The 21,542-nt window shown below is 37.9% G+C and overlaps 1 protein-coding gene across 1 annotated transcript in view; it reads left to right on the plus strand.

Moving 5' to 3' along the window:
* LOC126237161 (methylosome subunit pICln) overlaps positions 1-1,614 on the plus strand; it is a 63,562-nt gene extending 61,948 nt beyond the window's left edge. The window contains exon 5 of the mRNA XM_049947014.1: positions 1,253-1,614. Within this exon, the coding sequence (XP_049802971.1) occupies positions 1,253-1,359 (107 nt within the window). The 3' untranslated portion in view covers positions 1,360-1,614. The remainder of the gene's footprint in view (positions 1-1,252) is intronic.
* The last annotated feature ends 19,928 nt before the right edge of the window (positions 1,615-21,542 follow it).

Below are 21,542 nucleotides of genomic sequence, written 5' to 3' on the forward strand. Positions count from 1 at the left end.
TATTAACCAATTACACTAGCCCCTCTCCTCACGTTCGGTCTGTGGAATCGATTCGTCAGTATTTGATGTGGTTTACGAAATATATCCAGCGGTAATGTTAGGTGACTCACGCTGTATATGCCTTCCACTTTTCAGTTTTCCTTTCTTTGCTTAATACTGGCTTGCCATCTGAGCTTCTGATGTTCATACAGTTGCTTCTCTTTCTTCAAAAGTCTGTTTAACCTTCTTACTGGCATCATCTACTTTTCCTGTAGTTCTGCTACTTCTACAGCCTTGCATTTGTTCTATAGCCATTCCTGCTTAGTCAGTTTGCACTTTCTCTCTTTCTTTTCTTAATCACCTGTATTCCTTTCTCCTGATTCAAGTGGTGCATTTTTTACGTTTTCTCCTTTTGGTAGTTTGAATTCAATGTCTCCTGAGTCCGGCAAGATCCACAGTTGTGGGGGGAGGGGATTGGAATTAGAATATATTCAGCTGATAATTGAGGATGTAAAAATAAACTATGACTGCAAATGTGTGTTTACTAAATTGATTTTAGAAAATTATTGGCCGATAAGACAACCTATTGGAAGGTTGGTAGAAGACATTAGAAAACATACTGGAGCAGTACGGATTTATAAAAGTGAAGACTGTGACAAGGAGTAAGCATTTGCCCAGCAGTGGATGTTAAATGGTAATGTAGGTTGATTTTTATTATGTTTATTAACAGTGTCTTAATTGACTGGCAGCTTGTTACTGGATGATCCCTGAGAAGGTCCAGCAACATAAGAATTGTGTAGCTTGCTGTACGGAAACACTTAAAGTGAACTCTTATGGGATGATTGCTAAGAGTCCATCAAGGGGGATGTTCAGCTGCCCATTTGCAAGTTCTTTTAGTTGAATGCCACTTTGGTGATTTGTGTACCCTTAATCTAACCCAGAAAACCTATTGGGGAACGGGGACATACTTTGAATGTGGAAGTCTCTGCCATAATTGTCTGTGTCTCAACTCTCCTTAAATCTCACAGCAATTCTTCATGTAAGATTTTCATCTGATGCATGTGCTCATTTAAGCAATATACTATCACCACCTCAGAATATATCCATGTGCAAATTGAAGCCCCTTACGCTATTACCGAACATTACCAAGATACCCTTTTATTAACAGAGTTATCATAAAATCGAAATGGAATTACAGGGACTAAAAGAAAATTTTAAATATATTACCTGGTGCTAAACATTTAACATTGCTGTTCGTGGACTTTAATTTCAGATTCTTCGTTCACTGCTGCAAATGGGCAGCAGCAGCTGCAACAAGATGAGCCAATGGAAACAGAAGCTGGGCAGTTTGAAGATGCTGATTGTGAGCCAGATAATTGAGAACTTTAGTGGCAACTCTTTCCTGCTTTGATTTTGTTGTGTTCTGTTTGTTTGACTTGTTAACTACATTTTCTCATTTATGTTTGTTTATAAACATCACTTCATGAACGTGTTACTCAGGCATGCAGGAAACAAAATATTCTTGTATTTTAAAGTTAGTTCTTATTTCTTTTACAGTCTGAAAGACCGAATGTTGGAGTTGATCTCTGTAAAATGGCAGAAAATTCCTTTGTAATAAATTTGTCAATAAAAGTATTTTTGTCACTATTTCTTTATCTGTCTGGTGTCCTGACAGAAGCTGTATTAAAAAAAGTTAGGCCGATTGATGAAATGCAGTTTTATTACCAAGTTCCTCCCCTTCTTTCTAGACATCAATGGTTTTATCAATATATACCATTTCCTTTCTATTAACAATCACTTCTGTTTATTTAACAGATTATTTCTATATTGTATATTTAAAAAAATGTATAATAAGTAATAAAAAAAAAAAAAAAAGGAAATGATAAATGTTCACCAAGTGGTCACATTTACAGAATAATTTGTGAAGTGAATGTAAAATGACTTGTTCCACATAATTACGATTAATCGTGCAAAGTAATCCATTGAACATGAAACTAACTCTATAGATACACATTTTCTGCATTCTCCCATGCTCGCCACACAATCTCGTTATGCATTAGTGGCAGTAATGTGACTCTGAAGCATTGCCAAATTCTAGCTCATAAATATCTTAGTACTTGATTATGATATAAGGGGTATATCATAACTCACAAATTGCACTAGTTTAACTTACTTCTAGGCAGCACTTCAAAGTTAAAATAGACTAAATGATTCATATCATATGCTTCTTTAAGGTTGTAATCCATTGGCATTGAAAAATGAGGTTACAAATATAGTAAAATTATGATATAATTTACTAGGACATTGGAATTCCGGTCAAACTTTGCACATAATTTCCCTTTGACATGAGATGACATTCGTTTCTATCAAGTTGTGGAAGCAGCGAGGTCCATATATTATTTTACATTGTTACCTACTTTAAAAATTTTAGCATTTCGCATTGAACGTTGTTTCACCAATGTATAATTGGCAGATTGCTGGGATGATAAGCAATGGGAATGTGGAGTAATAACTTGTAAATCGATAGAGATATAAGTGACATAGCATCCAGTGGTGAGGACTTTGGCACTGTGTGACATGCTAGTGGTGTCAAGACACGTCAGCAATGCTTGCAAATGCTGGAGGACTGGCACACAAGCTGTTGCTATCGACCATAATGTGGATGTCCACTTATGTTTTCTGAAAAATATCTATATGAAGCCATCGTGTTCAGCCTGGAATTGATCATGATTATTTACCAGGTAAAAATGACCGGCATCACTTCGTGCATAACATCAATGGTGTGTGTGTGTGTGTAAAAATGTCTACTACGCCTGCCTATGTCCTGCAATACTGTGGAGAGCCCCTATTTTGAAGCTACCACAACTACATCATATCTACTATTTTTATCTAGCATTGTGACCCACCACAAATTTAAATTTACCACAAAACCAAACAATACGCCTAATGTAGCTTGTACCAAGTGCAGTTCATTGACAATGGAAATTAACATTGGTCCCAGATCGTACTGGCAGTCTGATAGGGTCCATCTTTGACAATTTCAGACGGCCAGTTGATGGTCCTGTCGCTCGTGCCTTTAGCAAGGCATCAATACTGTCCATGATTTTCCTCAATGCCATACTATTTGCTTGTGACTTCTCTGTTCCATCCAGATTATTTTATGACCATGTGTTGAGCATTGGACTTTTATTCATTTCTCTGCTATAACTTATAAGTCAGTCCTCCGGTGCTTATCAACTACACACACACACACACACACACACACACACACACACACACACACACACACACACACACTTCTTCCCCCCCCCCCCCCCCAAGTATAAATGGTATAGAAGTAATCACCTTGAGTCTTCATTAACGATTGACAACTTTTATTAGAAGACCGCATGAGATTGATACTCACGGAATAAGCAAGAGCAGAAAGAGCCTTAGCAGTTGAATTTGAACACATTAAATGTGTCAGAAATTTGTCACTTGGTTTTCCCCAGTTATTGTATTGACGACTGTGCTGTTGAATACCCCATATCAATCATCATCATCATCAACAACAACAACAACAACAACAACAACAACAACATTCGATTCTCAGGTCTGTAGCTTACAAATGATATAGTCAAATCGATAACATCATTCAAAGATGCTTAAGGTGTTGCACACTCCAAAGTTCATTCTCAGAGGGTCAATCTGGGTTCACAGATGGCGACCAGCAGATACCCCCTGTCACTTGCTATTCATTACAGGCGGCATCAGTAAATATATTGAGAATATAGTTCTGTAAATTACCAACACAGACTGAATTAATACTAAAAAGCAATTTCACAATGTTTTCTGTGTCAGGTAAGTTGTTTCCTTACTCTTTTAGTCAAAACTGTGTTAGATAAATACATGTTCCTTAAAACAAAGTGGGCATGGGCACCAAGTTTATGAAAACTATTATTTAAGAAAACTGTTATTTATAGGAGCCATCTCTTGGTATATGATATTTTGAGATCAACCTCTAGAAGATTCATTAGAGCAAGATATCGGTGCAGCTGCGGTTTATATGTATTAGATATGTATTTCGTCAGTTTCCTGAAAGTAAATTAAATTCTTATAGAAGTTTAGCTGGTAGACCCACAGGTCCTTGTAGTCTCCTAAGCTTGATAATGATGCTCCCAGCATGAAAAGAAAGTGTGTTTAAGGTTTTTGTTGCCTCTTCATCTTTATTGAACCTTATAAATTCATGTCATAGGAACTTTTCCCTTGCCAGGAGCTCATGTTTGTCCTTGAGAAATGGGAATGTCTCCTTGAAACATGCTGTATTTTGTGTGTCAAAAGTCATTTCACTGTCGTCACATTAGAGGGATCAACACTGTCAAATATTTTTCTATAATGGAATACTATGAGAGTTGGAACTTAAATAGTGGCAATTATTTATTCACAGCCGATACAAAAAGAGTTACAGGTTTGCACCTGTTACTGTCCAAAGTAGTCACCAGAGCTGTGTAGAACCCGTTGCCAGCGATACGGGAAGTGTAGTGTACTGTTAGCAGAGCCTGTTCTGTTAATGGTGCAAATGGAGTGGTCTAAAGTTACAGTAGTTTAATCAAGTACTCGTGACATGCATATTTTGTGACCAAAAGTTCTCTTTGCTATTTTAATGTGCCATTGAGGAATGGGATGCTGAAGTTTAGAGGTTTTTCTTTATCTTGAACGTTGTTTTCATACATTTGCAAGTTAGTGTATATGCCAGGTAAAAAAAAGTACACATATACTGGAAACTTCCTTATTTAGGTAACAAATTTTCAATCTCTCTAAAAAATTTAGGTTATTATAGAAACGAGTTGAAGCCCAATATTAGCAGCATAATTAATGACACATCAAAAGCTTAAAAACATTGCATCCAATATCAGTTTTGTTTTGTTTATCATAATTAATCTTAAAATATTTTTAAAAACAATTTCCTGTTTGTGAAATCCAAATACATTATAAAAATGTATATGTATGTACGAGGTTGAGTCAAATAAAAACCTTATATATTTTTTTAAATATTTATTGTGCGGAAGTGGTACAAAGCTGTATCACTTTTCAACATAATCATCCCCATGCTCAATGCAAGTCCTCCAGCACTTACAAAGTGCATAAATCCCTTTAGGAAAAAATTCTTGTGGTAGTCCGCACAACCACTCCTGCACCGCGTGGCGTACCTCTTCATCAGAAAGGAACTTCTTTCCTCCCGTTGCATTTTTGAGTTGTCCAAACATATGGAAATCACTTGGGACAAGGTCTGGAGAGTATGGTGAATGCAGAAGACACTCAAAATGCAGGTCTGTGAATGTTGCAACTGTTGTACGGGCAGTGTGGGGCCTTGCATTGTCATGTTACAAAAGGACACCTGCCGATAGCAATCCACGTCTCTTTGATTTGATTGCGGGCTGCAGATGATTTTATAGGAGATCTGTGTATGATGCACTGGTGACAGTGGTCCCTCTAGGCATGTAATGCTCCAAAATGATGCCTTTTTCGTCCCAAAAGAGAGTCAGCATAACCTTCCCAGCTGATGGTTCTGTTCGAAACTTCTTTGGTTTTGGTGGTGAGGAATGGCGCCATTCCTTGCTCGCTCTCCTCGTTTCAGCTTTGTGGAAGTGAACCCAGGTTTCGTCCGCAGTAACTATTCTTGCAAAAGCCATCAGCTTCTCGTTCAAAGTGCCAAAGAAGTGCTTCACAAGCATCAACACTTTGTTCTCTCATTTCAGGAGTCAGCTGCCGTGGCACCCTTCTTGCAGACACTTTGTGAAACTGGAGCACTCACTCGGCGGTTTCCCCTCACTGTGGCTTCAACTGCTGCAATGTTCTGTGGAGACACAACTCGTTGTGACTGACCTGGACGAGGAGCATCTTCCACTGAAGTCACACCATTTGCGAACTTCCTACTCCATTCGTAGACTTGCTGCTGTGACTAACATGCATCGACACCGTACTGAACCTTCAATCGTTGATGAATCTCAATAGGTTTCACACCTTCACTACGGAAAAACTGAACAACAGAACGCTGTTCTTCCCTGGTGCAAGTCGCAAGTGGGGTAGCCATCTTTATACTAACCTGCGATGGTGTGTGTGTGTGTGTGTGTGTGTGTGTGTGTGTGTGTGCACTGTGCTGCCACCTACAGGCCATTCTGCACGCTGTTTGTAGCACGCTTACCAACTTACAGGACAACGGCGCGAAATATCGATTTGTTATTACAAATTTAAATTCTCATGCTTGCTTTTCAAGAACCACGACTAACTGACAATGAAACCTTGCATTACGGGAACCAAGAGCAAAACACAGGAAAAGAGCGAAATGCGCACCAATCTTCGGCATGGCATTTTTCGAACACAGATCTATCAACTCTGTCACAGAAATCACACCCATCAACAATCGACTTATGACAATGCTCATTCAGAAGACCAATAAAGAATATACACTCGTCAATGCACATGCCTCCACCAACATCGAAAATAAGAAAAACACCGAAAAAGTCGAAAAATTCTGTAACACACTCGAAAAAACTATAAGCAAAATTCATCAAGATGACGTGAAAATACTAATGGGAGACTTGAATTCTCTATTTGGGACAGAAAAAGCTTATACAAAAATCATTGGTACAAATTCAACACACCGAAACACTTACCCCAACGGCACACGTCTAACATTTGCCAACAATTCAACCTCAAAATGATGTCTACCCACCTTAGGAAGAAAACAGTTCTCAGGTAACATGCTTGGTTACCAAGTGCAAGGTGTTTTCGTGCGCCTTTCGAGACTCGCTGAAAGCCAGATTTTTAATTCTGTTGTAGCAGAGCTACAAGCAGGCAGATACAAACTCAATAAGGGAATTGTAAGACAACGCTCCAGCAAAATTCGTCTTGCTACTTTTAGTACCTTTTACAGTCAGAGAGAAAACCTTACGGTACTGCAAAATTCATAATGCCACTTTTGTTTTCAGCCGACGTATTTTTTGTTGTGAATACATAATTTTATCTATGAACTGCCACATTTTCATAATACTTGTGAATGGTACAGGAAACGAAGTAAATACAGAACTTTTCGAAGTCAAAAGTCGGTAATATCCTACTACTTAGTGTTAAAATAGGCTCAATCGTCTTACAGATACTTAATGCTTTATTAAGATAGACTGCCGTCATGATGTTTCTGTAGTAAGCTGAATTTGATTTGTGTTACTAGAGTGAATATTTTAATTGCGTTTTCCATTAGTTTACTGAACGCAACAGTAATGATCAAAGAGAAATTAATCAGCAGCAGAATTTTCTTTCACGATATGTAAAACAATCTGACAATGCTAAAGTAGCTTACAAATTCCACGCCCGTAGAAACCTACTGGTTCTAACGATGTCATATAACCAGTGTAGATTGAAGAGTATTTTCGTCTAGAAATGAATTGCCTTGACGGTTGATCGATCAAGAGCGGGAAACGTAAACTTCTACGAGTATATGACGTGAGGGACAAGTGCCTGAGAGACGACTTTCCTATCAATCTCCTGGATAGTTTTTTCTCAAATCAACAGAGTGCGTTATCATGCAGTAGCACAGGTGATGTAGTTTTGTCGGTCGATTTTCTTACACTGCGACCGAAAGGTGTCTCAGTTGTTGGCAACAAATTCCTGCTGTGACGCACACACCCCTTGGGGCAGAATTCGTAGCCCAGAACACATTTTTGGAGTTATCAGATGTAAACTATTACGTTCACACTATCCTTTGCTCGAGTTTATGTCTTTTGGTGGGGCCCAGCCTTTCATTTCTTCTTAGGAAGTTAACGATAAATGCATAATAACTCGTTACCAGTAACAGTACTGCATAGGAATGCTCAATGAGCGACCTGATGACGTTCAATAATAGTCACTCCGTTGATTTTTGTTGTTTCGAATTACAGCAAGCAGTACTTCTACACCAGACTACTGAAATTTCCTTGTTGAATGCAAATGTCGCCTGATGGTTAAATGGTAATCAATCACATATATGAGTAGTCGAGTTTGACTCATCACTTTAGACGAGGGACGAAATGTGGTAAAAAAAATACAGTTGGACGCGAACAGGCGACCTTAAGTTTAGAATCCGCGACGCTTTCCACTAGAGCACGGGCTCACACAATCCGACGACATCTCGGAAGTAGACAACACTTCCTCTTGATACTTCCGCATCTTACAGTGTTGCCAGATCGTGCCGATGGCCGGACAGAGTTGTCAGGTGCGGTCAGTTTTACTGGCCACTTTAAGTGAACGACTCGGACTTAGTTTCTGTGGTGGCCGACCGGCGGTCAGTTTTTATGTCTAAGACTGTACCTACACAAATATATCATTGTATGACACATTTCAGGAGATATGTCATAAACACCAAACTACACGAAAAATGCTGCATTGTGAATGAAGTTTTAGCACATTTATTCTTCAGTACTAAGACACTACTACAGCAGTGTCAACTTAAGGAAACCCCTGGCACTTGTCAGTGCTTTTGACAGTTTTCAACTGTGAAGATCAAATAGGTGTAGGTGAACACAGTAGCTATCTTTAGATGTATGAAGTGCGTTGCCATAGAGACGTCTATAAAATCACACACTTGAGGCAACTGTGCCCAGCATAACAAGAACTGTCCGGGATCACCTCTCACTGCGTCAACTGCATAATAAATGAAAGGAAGATGTTCGTCTTTATCACAGGTCAAAATGAATACCGAGGCAATTGATTGCACGAAATTTTAAAAATAGGCAAAATATAGCGAATGATGGAATGAGCATTTTAAAATAAAGTGAAGCAATTTTTTTTAAGCTGAGATATAGCTAACTCAAAAAGGAGGTGGTATTAATTCTAACAGTTACTCAGCCTCTAACAAGAGTATTTGGATGAGACAGGGGAAACCTGCGCCAGATTGCAGTGAGAGCGAAAGGCCGTTAACCTTTGCCTCAAAGAATAACTCGTACTATGGCACCAAGATGAGCTGTCACATATGTCAATATCTACAGAAACCTTACGAAGCAAAAGAAGAAGAAAATAACACGCTGTCTGACCTGAAGATGGAAATGAGCCTAACTCTGGTTTAGCAGAAGCAGATAAATGAAAGACAGTTCAGTAAAGAGATCTCAATTTGAATCTACAGTGGTTGTCATCAGTGGCACAAACCCATAATTAAATAAAATAATTCCTACTCGCTGAACTCGTTAACAACTATACGAAACTAGATAAACGAGGTGGGAATAGACACACTGAACACATTTTCTTAATTTAAACAAGTAGTAGATACAACAATGAGAGCAAGAACACTCACATTTTAACCTACAGGATAAACTTGTATTAAAATATAGTGCCTATATGGTACATACCACCTTCAAGCATAGCAATCAACCTTGAAGGTGTGAATTTTAAAGTGTACAGTTTCAATGGGCACATGCAACTGTCTGCTGTGTTTGACCAATCAAATGTAGCCTTTAATTACACTTCTCTCTATATAACAGATACGAGCATGGTGACAGTCTGAAATTCACAGATAATACATACATAAACTAACAGGTAAAAACTGGCAATAAACTGCTTAATGAAGCAATGTCAAAAGAGGGCAGGTCACGTGACTCAAGCAAACAGTGAATTGCACACCAAAACTAATAAATTTTTGCCCACCTGCTGATGAGCCTTGAATAGGACAATGAATAACATGTACTGACATCTGTAATACGGTAAGTCACTTGTGATCTTCAGTCTGAAGACTGGTTTGACGCAGTTCTCCACCCTGTCCTGTATGAATGTCAACCCCAAATAACTACTGCAACCTACATCCTTCTGAATCTGGTTACTGCACTCATCTCTTGGTCTCCTTCTACCATTTTTAACCCCCATACTTCCCTCCAATACTAAATTGGTGATTCCTTGATGTCTCAGAATGTGTCCTATCAAGCAGTTCCTTGTTTTGGTGAAGTTGTGCCACAAATTTCTTGTCTTCTCAATTCTATTCAGTACCTCCTAATTAGTTATGTGGTCTACCCACTAATCTTCAACATTCTTAAATGCTTTCTTTTGCCGTTGCCAATTTTATGTCCTCTCTGCTTCAGCCATCATCAGTTATTTAGATGCCCAAATAGCAAAACTCATCTACTAGTTGCCTTAGCATCACCTGATTTAATTGACTACATTCCATTAAGCTCGTTTTGCTTTTGTTGATCTTCATCTTATATCCTCCTTTCAAGACAATGTCCATGCCATTCAACAGCTCTTCCAAGTCCTTTGCAGAGTCTGACAAAATTACAATGTCAGCCGCTTGCTGCAGCTAACAATCTGGTAACTGTCCACAATTTGGCACTTTGTAACCAGGGTGGTGAGTTACAATTCACATAAACATTTGAAGTTCACCAAGAAAGTTCCTCACAATTAATTTCAAGCAGTAGCAGTTTGCTAAGGTACTGTTCCTCCCAATGGTTGAGTTTTATACCCCTTTCAAATAATAACTGCCATTATGACACATACTGGCCTCGGTCACAGCTGCCGCAATTCTGCTGTGGTCCAAACTAAACAAACCCACAATCAAATGATAGATATCCATTTAGTATTTTTAAGGTAGACACCGTATTCTCCAGAAATTTATCCAGAGGGGCAAGATTCCAGAAGTTCCACTTTGAGAATATGTTGTGCCCCAAGAAACAAATCAATTGTATCTTACATGAAGCAAAATGCAGTAAGTGCACTAGAACATTTTTTTTTTTTTTTTTTTTTTTTAGGAAATGCAAAACAACTTCTTACTTACTTCATATGGCAGATATTCGAAATTCCTTTTCATCATAGATTTATGCTTACCTTAGGAGTATATTTCTGACAATCCCTGAAACATTCAGCTTTTGTTTTGCTAGTTATTACCTAAAATAATTTGGATTACCCGAGTTTTGCCTCTGTTCCCAGGGATCTACAGAGTTATGCTTGTGTAGAGATCGATGTGCATATATTATCATTACATAAAAATAAAAAGACACCTTAATACTGCTACAAAAGATTTAATGACTAAAACTTAATGTGATTACAAAGTATGTGACATTAAACAATAGTTAGAAAGTAGTTAGTATAAAGTATGTGACATTAAACAATAGTTTGAAAGTAGTTAATATGTCACAAGCTTTAAAGTCCTGTCCCGTCCCCTCTAAATTACACTGGCAACTCATAGTCCTCTGGATGAATTTCAAATTCTGAATCTTCATCTGCATTGTTCCCAGCTGTCTGACAATGGATTACATTCTTGTAGAAAGTAAGATTTTCGTTTTCTTGCCAAGTGTGCCCAAAATGCTTTTGTGCAGGAAATCAATATCCCTCACTTTAGCTTTCTTGAAGACTCTTCCAAATCTGATAACATTTGGCTCCATGGATGAGTAGGCTTTGCCTCATATGCATATCCCTCTTTCTTCAGCAGCATCCATTCTATAAGCCACTTCACCTCTTACTAGTGTGTTTCTTTGTTTACTTCTGGTGACCACAACCCGTTTTACAGGGGCAAATATGAAGTGCCATTGACAAGGTGGTTGAATGACATCAGCAACTGCATCCTTCCAACACAGATTGTTGACATCTACTCCTAACTGCAAAACTATTCCGTGATCCTCAAACACTTCATTGTAGTCACTCTTTGAGGTACCGTAATTGTGACATTAGACCTGAGAACTTTTGCTATTCAGCCAAAAATTCTGTTGGGTGGTAGAAACGAATGTCCAACCATTGGATAGAATATCTTCACTCGTTTCACCTTGACAGGTTCTTCTTGTGTTAGCAAATAGCACAGCATACCCAACATCATCTGGTTTTTGTTTTTCCCTCCACAACTGTCTGACATCAGTCAGATGGTATGGATGTCAGTTAGATCAATTTCATTGGATCCCTTGGCAAAGTATGTTTCTTTCCATGTGCATATAAATGTGTTCTCCTTGTTTTGCTGTGAGCCAGATGGTCCTTGACAGGTTGTAAAATTATACACACACATTTGACGTGTATAATTAGCACTTAGATCTTTTAGTTCAGGCAGTGGAAGGTTTTTCTCGCAGTCAAATGTCAGGGTTATTTCACCATTGTCCTCAACTTTCAGTATATCATAAAAAGCATTTGCCTTAGCTTTGTGTAAAGAAAGTTGTGTTGTCAGTTTTTGTTTCTTCACCTCATCTCCAGTTGTTTGAGTTAATTGCTTTATTTGTTGTTTTAAACTCATGCACACTGAGCAACAGTTGGTTGCTGGCAAAGCGAAACTGATATTATAATCATATACAAAAATAGATCTGAAAAACGCATATGTAACTTTATCCACAGTTTTCTCTGGATCTGCATTAAACATTTTCCAAAGCTTTACAATTGATAATTCATTGGACATAAAGAGTCTACTGATGTTTTTTCCATGGCAGTAGTGTGATTGCACTGGTTTCAGCTTCTTAATAAACTCCTTAACTGCACCTCGTTTTCCTTGATAAGCATTCGCCATTCGGTCTCCACCTCATCTTTCAATTGGAGCTTCTCCTGTCTGTACGTACCGTCTACAGCTCTTTGTATTCTCGTTGTTGATGTGCCAAGAACACTAATAAACATCTTTTGGCACACGCACAATTGTTGAGTTTGGTTTACCGCTTTCAGATGGGGCAAATAGTATCTGGCTGAAGTATTTATGTTTTTCCTGGAATCTGTTGCTTCAATCCGATGCTTCCTCGGAGATTCAACTGATGTGCGTATAATTATAAACTCGTCCTATTTAATTTTGTCTGCAAGTTTATAAAAGGCCTGATGTGATCTCCTTATATCCTGCATTGCTACTCTTGCACACTGGTATACTGATGAAGCTTGCAATGGGGACGGACTGGAAACCCACTTGCAGAATATCTACCAAAGAACAGTACTAATAAGGAGAAAGCTAGGATAATGCACTACAAAAATCATATACTGTGCTAAGTTTTCCTAAACAAATGATTATAAAATCAATGATGCACTGTTCATTCAAGGAAATCATTCTGACTGCAGCCATATGAAATGACCATAATTTATATTAACATAAACCTAAAATATCACAGTGTAACTTACTGTTTACAGAAATGTTGGTAATGAAGTTGTTATTATTTCCATGCAGTGAAATAGCACAAAATACTAGGGTTGCTCTTTCAGTCAGAAGGACTGGCTGATTTTTTATGGCCTTTTCCTTTTGGAACTGATTTATATGTCTTCCATCAGTAACATCCATGATTATGGAGGAAATGATAAAGCACTCTTCGTATTTTATCCAACAATTCTACAAATTCTCTCCATGCACTCTCAAACAAGCCAAGCCAAGAAAAACGCGCTAATATGGATGGGTAACAGTTGACGTGCTACTGTTTTTTGTTTCACATTAGTTTGCAGTAGGGACAACTTGACAAATTGCCACCCATAGGTTCAAAAGTAAAGTTTATGAAGTAATAAGCTGGGAAGGCTGCATTATTCGGACAAAATACATAATGTGTACAAAGCGAGTTTTGCACCTTAAAACCTTTTTAATAATGGAGCATGCTAAGGATACACCAAGTTCTGCTTCTTTATCATACAATGGATTCACTCAGTTTTGCTTTGGAACCAGAAGTGGAAAGGCAGAGTTTTGCATCTGTAGACAGTTTTCAAGGTACATTTTAGGGCAGAAAAAAGCTGTTTTGTTCGTGTTTTAAGAGCATAGTCGATAGATGGCAGCACAGAGAACAAAATGGTGGCACCAATTCATTTTCGAAAAAAAGTGGATTTACAGCAGTTTGCATCTGGACACCTCATTTAATAGTTATCCAGTCAATATTTTTTGAAGGTATCTTACTGCTATATAAGGAAAGGTACTATGAATATGGATGTAGGAAACCTTAGAAAACAATCATCTCATTGGTTGGTAGAGCCAACTCTTAACAGCCTATGACTTGACCAGAATTGTCTTCGTTACCTTGGCTGGTTTGGCACGATATTATGCTGACATGGCAGCTGGCCTACAGAACTCGTAACTCTATGGCTGGATGTTCCACCACATGTAGTTTAAGATGGTTCACCTCCGTGTCGCCATTTTTGCATCTCGGAAAGTGTAGAATTTATATTTTTTTGCCATATTTGGGCCCACGTGTACAGGTGAATGCACCTACAGTATAGTATGACCATTTTCTTCGTACTCTACTGAAACTGCTCTGCAGTGTAAAACTAAATGATTTCGCAAAAGCCCTGATGGGCTAAGCATAAACTTACTGTTTAGAATAAGAAGTGTACAATGAAGGGGCTGTTATTATGTGAACAGGTGTCAGATGGGCATTTTGCAGCCATGTTTATACTGTTCTAGATGTTGGAACTGCCTCCTTTTGCAGCTTATTAAGAGCTGTACAAGGAAGAGACTGAGTATCGTATTTCAGCATTGTTTTCTAAAAATTCACAAGTTTCAAGATTGCAAAATGATGACGAACTGCCGCCGTGACATAAAAAGCTGTATAATTTCCTGTGAACCAGCTAACAACAAAACCACTGTGTTAACCCTTATATGTGTTTGAGCAGAGTCAGAGGCAATCATTTCTAGAAATGCATGCGAATTCTGAAATTAATACAAAGTCTACCACAGGCTACAGAAGGGAGGGGGAGTCCTTTTGCGGACACCTATGGACTGATATCAATTGCAACTATAGCCTAGCCATTACCCCTACAAATTTGCCCTCATTAGCTGTGTCTCTGTTGGATCTGGCTGAAAAATTGACATTGAAAATAGGCTATTCTCAATAAGGTAGTGTACCTCAGATTTGCAATTCAAACACTTTACTTGCACTTAGATATTGAAAGAACTACTGCTTATATCCAAGTTGAGTCTCATCTATTATAATTATAGTACAGATAACCAGATAGCCACATACTACACTTGATGATTGCTAATATGATTGTTCAAGTGTAGTAGCCTAATACAGATGTCATTAAGCACAATTATTAACATGTAGCAAGTAAATAATTAAAAAAGTCACTTTATCAGCCAACCACCGCAGTCTCATTCCAAGCAACTAATCATATCAGAATGAATAATGTACAGTAATTATCAGTTTTGAGCACAGCACTGGTTATGACCTAGCTCTATTCTCATAGTTGATGACAGTCATTGTTAAAGTTTGATACCATCCGTGATACTAATTATACATTCATAGTCCAATTACTCATTTAAACAGTCACTAAATTATTGAACAAACTCACAGACATGAAACAAACATAAAACACAGTACGTTATCCGACACAACTTGTACTGACTCGTCTATGGTACTTTATACTGTATTATTGTACACAGATATTGATCGTTCCACAGCTCATTGCAGACAAAGTTAAAATGAGCTTCCAACATACCTCTTTTATAGGTTTACAATAAATAAAACGGAAGTTACCTATTGTTGTTTACTAGATTTTCACAAAATAACTAAGGATTTACATTTTCGAGTAACTGAACAGTAAATGGAGATTCATTTTACAAGGACTTTTAGATACAGTAATAACATCTGTTGAATTACTCTGGTCAGTTTGCCTAAATATGGAATTGCTTATTTCAGTAACAACGACAGACCTTAATTACTCTGGAACTAACTTAGTGCAAGAGTTGCTAACATATTTTATTCATTTGCTGTAGGGATATTTTAGTTGTTTATATAGCTTTTTCATCTACTTTCTAGAGAAGTTAGTAATTGTGAACATGTTTACATATGAAAACTTACTATAAATTCTTAAATTACTGGTACTTTATAATTAACACAGTTTTCAGGCAAACTAGCTAGCTCAGTAAATGTTGACATCCACAAGAATGTAATAGATAATAAAATTAAGGTGGATAAGCCCTAAGTTAATATTCCAGATTTTTTGGTATTGTGCACAGGTACTGAAGCTATCATGAAATTTGAAAACAATATCATCTCACTTCATTGAACTCAAAAGTCAAGTTTTCTATCACATTTGCAAAACGCTACTTAGTGTATTTCATAATTTCTACTCTATTAATCTCAAATTCAGTCAAAATACTCAAATTATGGTTTACTCATTGCAATTAACTACCCAGTTAACAACACGTTATTTCTTTCTGATCATCCTTCTGAGTGAAAACACGTAGCAACTACTATCATCAAGAAAATTAGATGTGCAACAGAATATTATCAGTCCTTCATCAAAATATGTCTGTCTTTTTCAATTTTCTTCATATCCAGAGTCATACATTATATACAAAGTAACTACATGTTGCCTAACTTATAAAAGATGTTATGTCACACAAAAATTATATGTATCTGAACACAATTGTTGCTGTTGTTGTGGTCTTCAGTCCTGAGACTGGTTTGATGCAGCTCTCCATTCTACTCTATCCTGTGCAAGCTTCTTCATCTCCCAGTACCTACCGCAGCCTACATCCTTCTGAATCTGCTTAGTGTATTCATCTCTTGGTCTCCCTCTACGATTTTTACCCTCCACGCTGCCCTCCAATACTAAATTGGTGATCCCTTGATGCCTCAGAACATGTCCTACCAACCAATCCCTTCTTCTAGTCAAGTTGTGCCACAAACTTCTCTTCTCCCCAATCCTATTCAATACCCCCTCATTAGTTATGTGATCTACCCATCTAGTCTTCAGCATTCTTCTGTAGCACCACATTTCAAAGGCTTCTATTCTCTTCTTGTCCAAACTATTTATCGTCCATGTTTCACTTCCATAGATGGCTACTCTCCATACAAATACTTTCGGAAATGACTTCCTGACACTTAAATCTATACTCGGTGTTAACAAATTTCTCTTCTTCAGAAATGCTTTCCTTGCCATTCCCAGTCTACATTTTATATCCTCTCTACTTCGACCATCATCAGTTATTTTGCTCCCCAAATAGCAAAACTCCTTTACTACTTTAAGAGTCTCATTTCCTAATCTAATTCCCTCAGCATCACCCAATTTAATTCGACTACATTCCATTATCCTCGTTTTGCTTTTGTTGATGTTCATCTTATATCCTCCTTTCAAGACACTATCCATTCCGTTCAACTGCTCTTCCAACTCCTTTGCTGTCTCTGACAGAATTACAATGTCATCGGCGAACCTCAAAGTTTTTTATTTCTTCTCCATGGATTTTAATACCTACTCCGAATTTTCCTTTCATTTCCTTCACTGCTTGCTCAATATACAGATTGAATAGCATCGGGGAGAGACTACAACCCTGTCTCACTCCCTTCCCAACCAATGCTTCCCTTCCATGTCCCTCGACTCTTATAACTGCCATCTGGTTTCTGTACAAATTATAAATAGCCTTTTGCTCCCTGTATTTTACCCCTGCCACCTTCAGAATTTGAAAGAGAGTATTCCAGTCAACATTTTCAAAAGCTTTCTCTAAGTCTACAAATTCTAGAAATGTAGGTTTGCCCTTCCTTAATCTAGATTCTAAGCTGAACACAATTAGCATTTCATTATCATTCATGTCTGCTAGTTCAATCATATCCTTCTGATTCTAATCTTCTTATCTAGAGGAGTGCATTCCCAATAATAAATTTACTGCAAAGCCAGGCTCCCTAACCATTAACACTCTACATAACACATTTCTCATTATTAGTTGATTACTTCATTGCCACATCATTACACCTCATATGCTTGCTTCTTATCATCTCATTATTCCATTATCAAACAAATAAGCACCTGCTTTGCCCCTCACATACAAAAAATGAATCTATGGAAGTAAACTCTGCAGAAACAAATCCTAGTAGCTTATCAATTGCAAACTTTACTCTCATCACAAAATATGAATTTCTAAAATCATTACTTCACTGTATGTGATCATATGACTTTAACTGAGGTCTGAAGGACAATATGTACTCAAACTTTGCTTCACTTCTTCAAATATTACCAGTGGTAACTGTTATTTTACTGTCAGATGGGCGAAAGCATGACACATCTTAACATGGATGGACAAACCTTTCCATAAATAGTTGCACTGAGCATTAATTTATATATATTACCACAAATAGCATGAAATCATGTCTGCAAGATGTTCTCTCTTTCTTTACATCTGACACTGCACAAATTCCTACTGATTCCATACATTAGGTGATTACTTGAGATCTTAAATATGATTCTCAGATACTATCACATTTTTTACATACCTGACACATTTTTCTCTTTCCATTCACCATATCTTTTGCCTGAAACAAATGTATTACTGCTGAAACAAAGTTGTTTTCATTATGACCTCCAAAGCCATGAACCCAGACAAGTGCACCTGTCTGGAATCGACGCAGAGCTGGTGACACCAGCGGAAGCATTGTTGGATGCAGCACATGAAGAAGGCCCCACGGTTGGCATCCCATGCAGCTGCTCTACTGAGCTCTTGTCCCCCCACAAGAGCGAAAAGGTACGAAGTCAAAAAATGGTCTAAAGGAGCTTCAGGGGACCTGACACATACATACTTCCACATCTGAGTTTTAAGTGTCCGAACCATGCGTTCGGCCACAATATTAGATTGAAGATGAAACGGTGGAGCTGTGATATGGCGAACATAATTAGCCTGACAAAAAGATGCAAATTCTCACAAAACAAACTGGGGGCCATTTTCGGTAACCTAGCATACGAAGTCCCTCAACTGTAAAAATCTTAGACAGGCCCAAAGTAGTGGCCACTGCAGATGTGGACGGATACCACACGATGTATGGAAACTTGGAACAGGTATCTACTGCAATAACCCATTACTGATATAGGAAGGGCCCAGCAAAATCAACATGTAGACACCCCCAAGGGTGCTGGAGCATTGGCAGAGGGAAAAAGATGCCTGCGGGACCACCTGTTGCTGAACAAAGTGATTGCAAGCAGTGATAAGTCGCGTAGTGTCCCCATCTAGGCCTGGCCAATATATATGCTGGCAAGCCAAAGCTTTGGTGTGAAAAGTCCCCCAATCACTGACATGTAGAAGCCACACTACATTATGTCATCAGGAATTGGGAAACGCGACCCGGGGAGCAGTATGTGAACAGTTTACAGACTTAGCCACTATGGAAATGTTTCCATCCCTGCCTTGAAACCCAATAATCATGTCCTTTTGGATGTCAGACAAATCACTCCTTTTCCACATTATTACAATGACTGTTTATCATGTGCCCCCCCCCCCCCCCCCACTATATACTCTCCATTGCTAGTGCTGCCACCTGCAGTCTGTGATTGGTCACTGCACGTTGATGTCCAACGTAGGCTGCTGTCACATTAACGTGGCTGAACTGTGTATAATAAAGGTTATGGTCCACACTGTTAATTGCATCCCTTAGAATTATGCAGGGTTATGTGGCATCCAAGGAAACTGTTATTAACTTCCTAGGTAAAAAAAAAAAAAAAAATTAATACCAACCTTAGTTATCCATAATGAAGTATTGTCTTAGAAAAGCTACACAAATATTCAGTGAAATCTTGATTATATTTCAATGTGGAGCAAAGACTGGCAACTTTCTTTAAATATTCATAAATGTAAAGCAGTGCACTTTACAAACTGCAGAAATGTAATATCCTATGGCTATGCTACTGCTGCACTTAGCATTGCTGGCTGGCGTACTGAGGGCTGCCAATTCAAACCTGACCACCAGCAATTATTTGTTTGGAATTTATCAGTTCTGGAAGGTGTAGCATAACATCAGAATCTTTGGGATAGCATGTTCCACTATTATTCTCTCGGGCCAACAAAAGATGTTCGTGAGAGTTGAAGACATATTTTTAAATAGTAAGTAAATCATATTCCACTATGTGCACTTTTTTGTTGAAATATGTGCAGAGATAAGGAAAGAAGTGTGGGCAAGGGCCACTAACAAAATGCAACGTCTCCACCGGCTGTGAAGGAGTCACTTATGCTTTGGCATTGTGGCTTGGCAGTGTTTTCAGAGGCAGAGAGAAGAGGCACTGCCTATAATGTTAACAGCTACAAAGATACATCTGATACGTTTTTTTCCTTAAACACCTTTCTAATACATTCTTTTATGTGATGTTATGTATGTCACTTGGTTTATATTGTTCTGACCTATGAGATATCTGTTCACCTAGTAAAATATTGGAGCAACAAAATATATAGGAGTCACTGAAAAGAGGTTTACTTCATTTAGTAGCCAGTTGGTGTAGACTGCTCGCTAACAGGCTCCAATTTACTGCAGAAAGAAACAAATTCAACACGGCCAGCACTAGTGAATATGCATAGTAAGTCCACATTGTCAAGAAATCAAGTAGTAGTCAACAGTAAACATTAAATGTGATAGGTTGACGCTATTGAGTGACAGATTGATCACTAAGTGGAAAGCTGCACAAAAATTGTAGTTCACTTCAAAGATTCCCAAAATTTCTTATATTTGTGGCCTAGTTATGAGAGTTCTACTTCTGAGGAAGGACTTCTTCCAAAAGATTGATATTTCAGATATTTTACTGTGCCTGCTTGCAACTCATTGTGGCCTCTATGTAGCAATTAACAATCTATCCTTTCCACATGGTTATTCCATCCTGGATTTTCCATTGTTTGATTTGTAATGTTTCTGTATACTATAATATTCAATGTTTGTATAAATAGTCATATTCTCCATTCACAAGTTAGATTCTGTCTTATGTTTGTGTTCATAATGAATGTGCTTTCAGTGTTGAATGTCATCCTTCAGTGATAACCCTGCTTTCGGATTTGGACTTGAGTGTGGTTACAACATGAAAACACCAGTGAATCACAATCAGAATTAATCAATTCATACAAATATCTGGATGTTAATTGGTGGAGAATGTGGGAAACGGACTGATCACATAGGTTCAGTTGTAGGTAAAGCCACTGATTGCTTACCAGAAAACTGAAGTGTGTGTGGGACCCAAACCAAATAGGAAAAACAGATGCCTTACATCTACTAAGAAGGTCGACACAAATGGACACAGATTTATTTGAACCACAGAAGAATACCACACAAATACAGGAAAAATCTTAACAGACAATTCTCGAGGACAGACTTTAATTCTCTTGTGAAAAGCTACTTACAAAGTTTGAAGATTCAGTATTGAGTGAGAAATCCAGGAACAAACACTACAACCCCTACGTATCACTTCCATAGTGAGAGCAAAACGAAGATTAAACTAATTACAGCTCAAACAGAGGCATTCAATTATCAGTGCTTCTTGTCCTCAACAAATCCATAGAATGGGAAGATATATTTACGTGGTAGAATGGGAACCACTTCACAGTGGATTGGAGAGTATCGAGAAAGAACCACATTATACAAACACAAATTAATGGAGCTAAATACTCATTTAATGATAGCTACTGCCTTGAAGGCACTTCCTATTCAGAAGTAATACCAGAAAACAATTTGTTTAAAGTAAAAAGTATGGTTGTTTCTTCGATTAACTTAAGTGAAAACCACATTGTATCATTCTCGTGGAAGTAGGTGCACTAAATTGATGCAGAATTAAAGAATGTATTTTTGTGGAATCTTCCATTGTAGAGATTTCTCTATTAGTCTATTATTTAACAAGATGGGAGCATTTTGAAACTTTTTCTTGAAAATTTTAAACTGTGTGTAAAACTACACATC

The sequence above is a fragment of the Schistocerca nitens genome, chromosome 2 (genome assembly GCF_023898315.1).
Source record: "Schistocerca nitens isolate TAMUIC-IGC-003100 chromosome 2, iqSchNite1.1, whole genome shotgun sequence".
Taxonomy (NCBI): Eukaryota; Metazoa; Arthropoda; class Insecta; order Orthoptera; family Acrididae; genus Schistocerca; species Schistocerca nitens.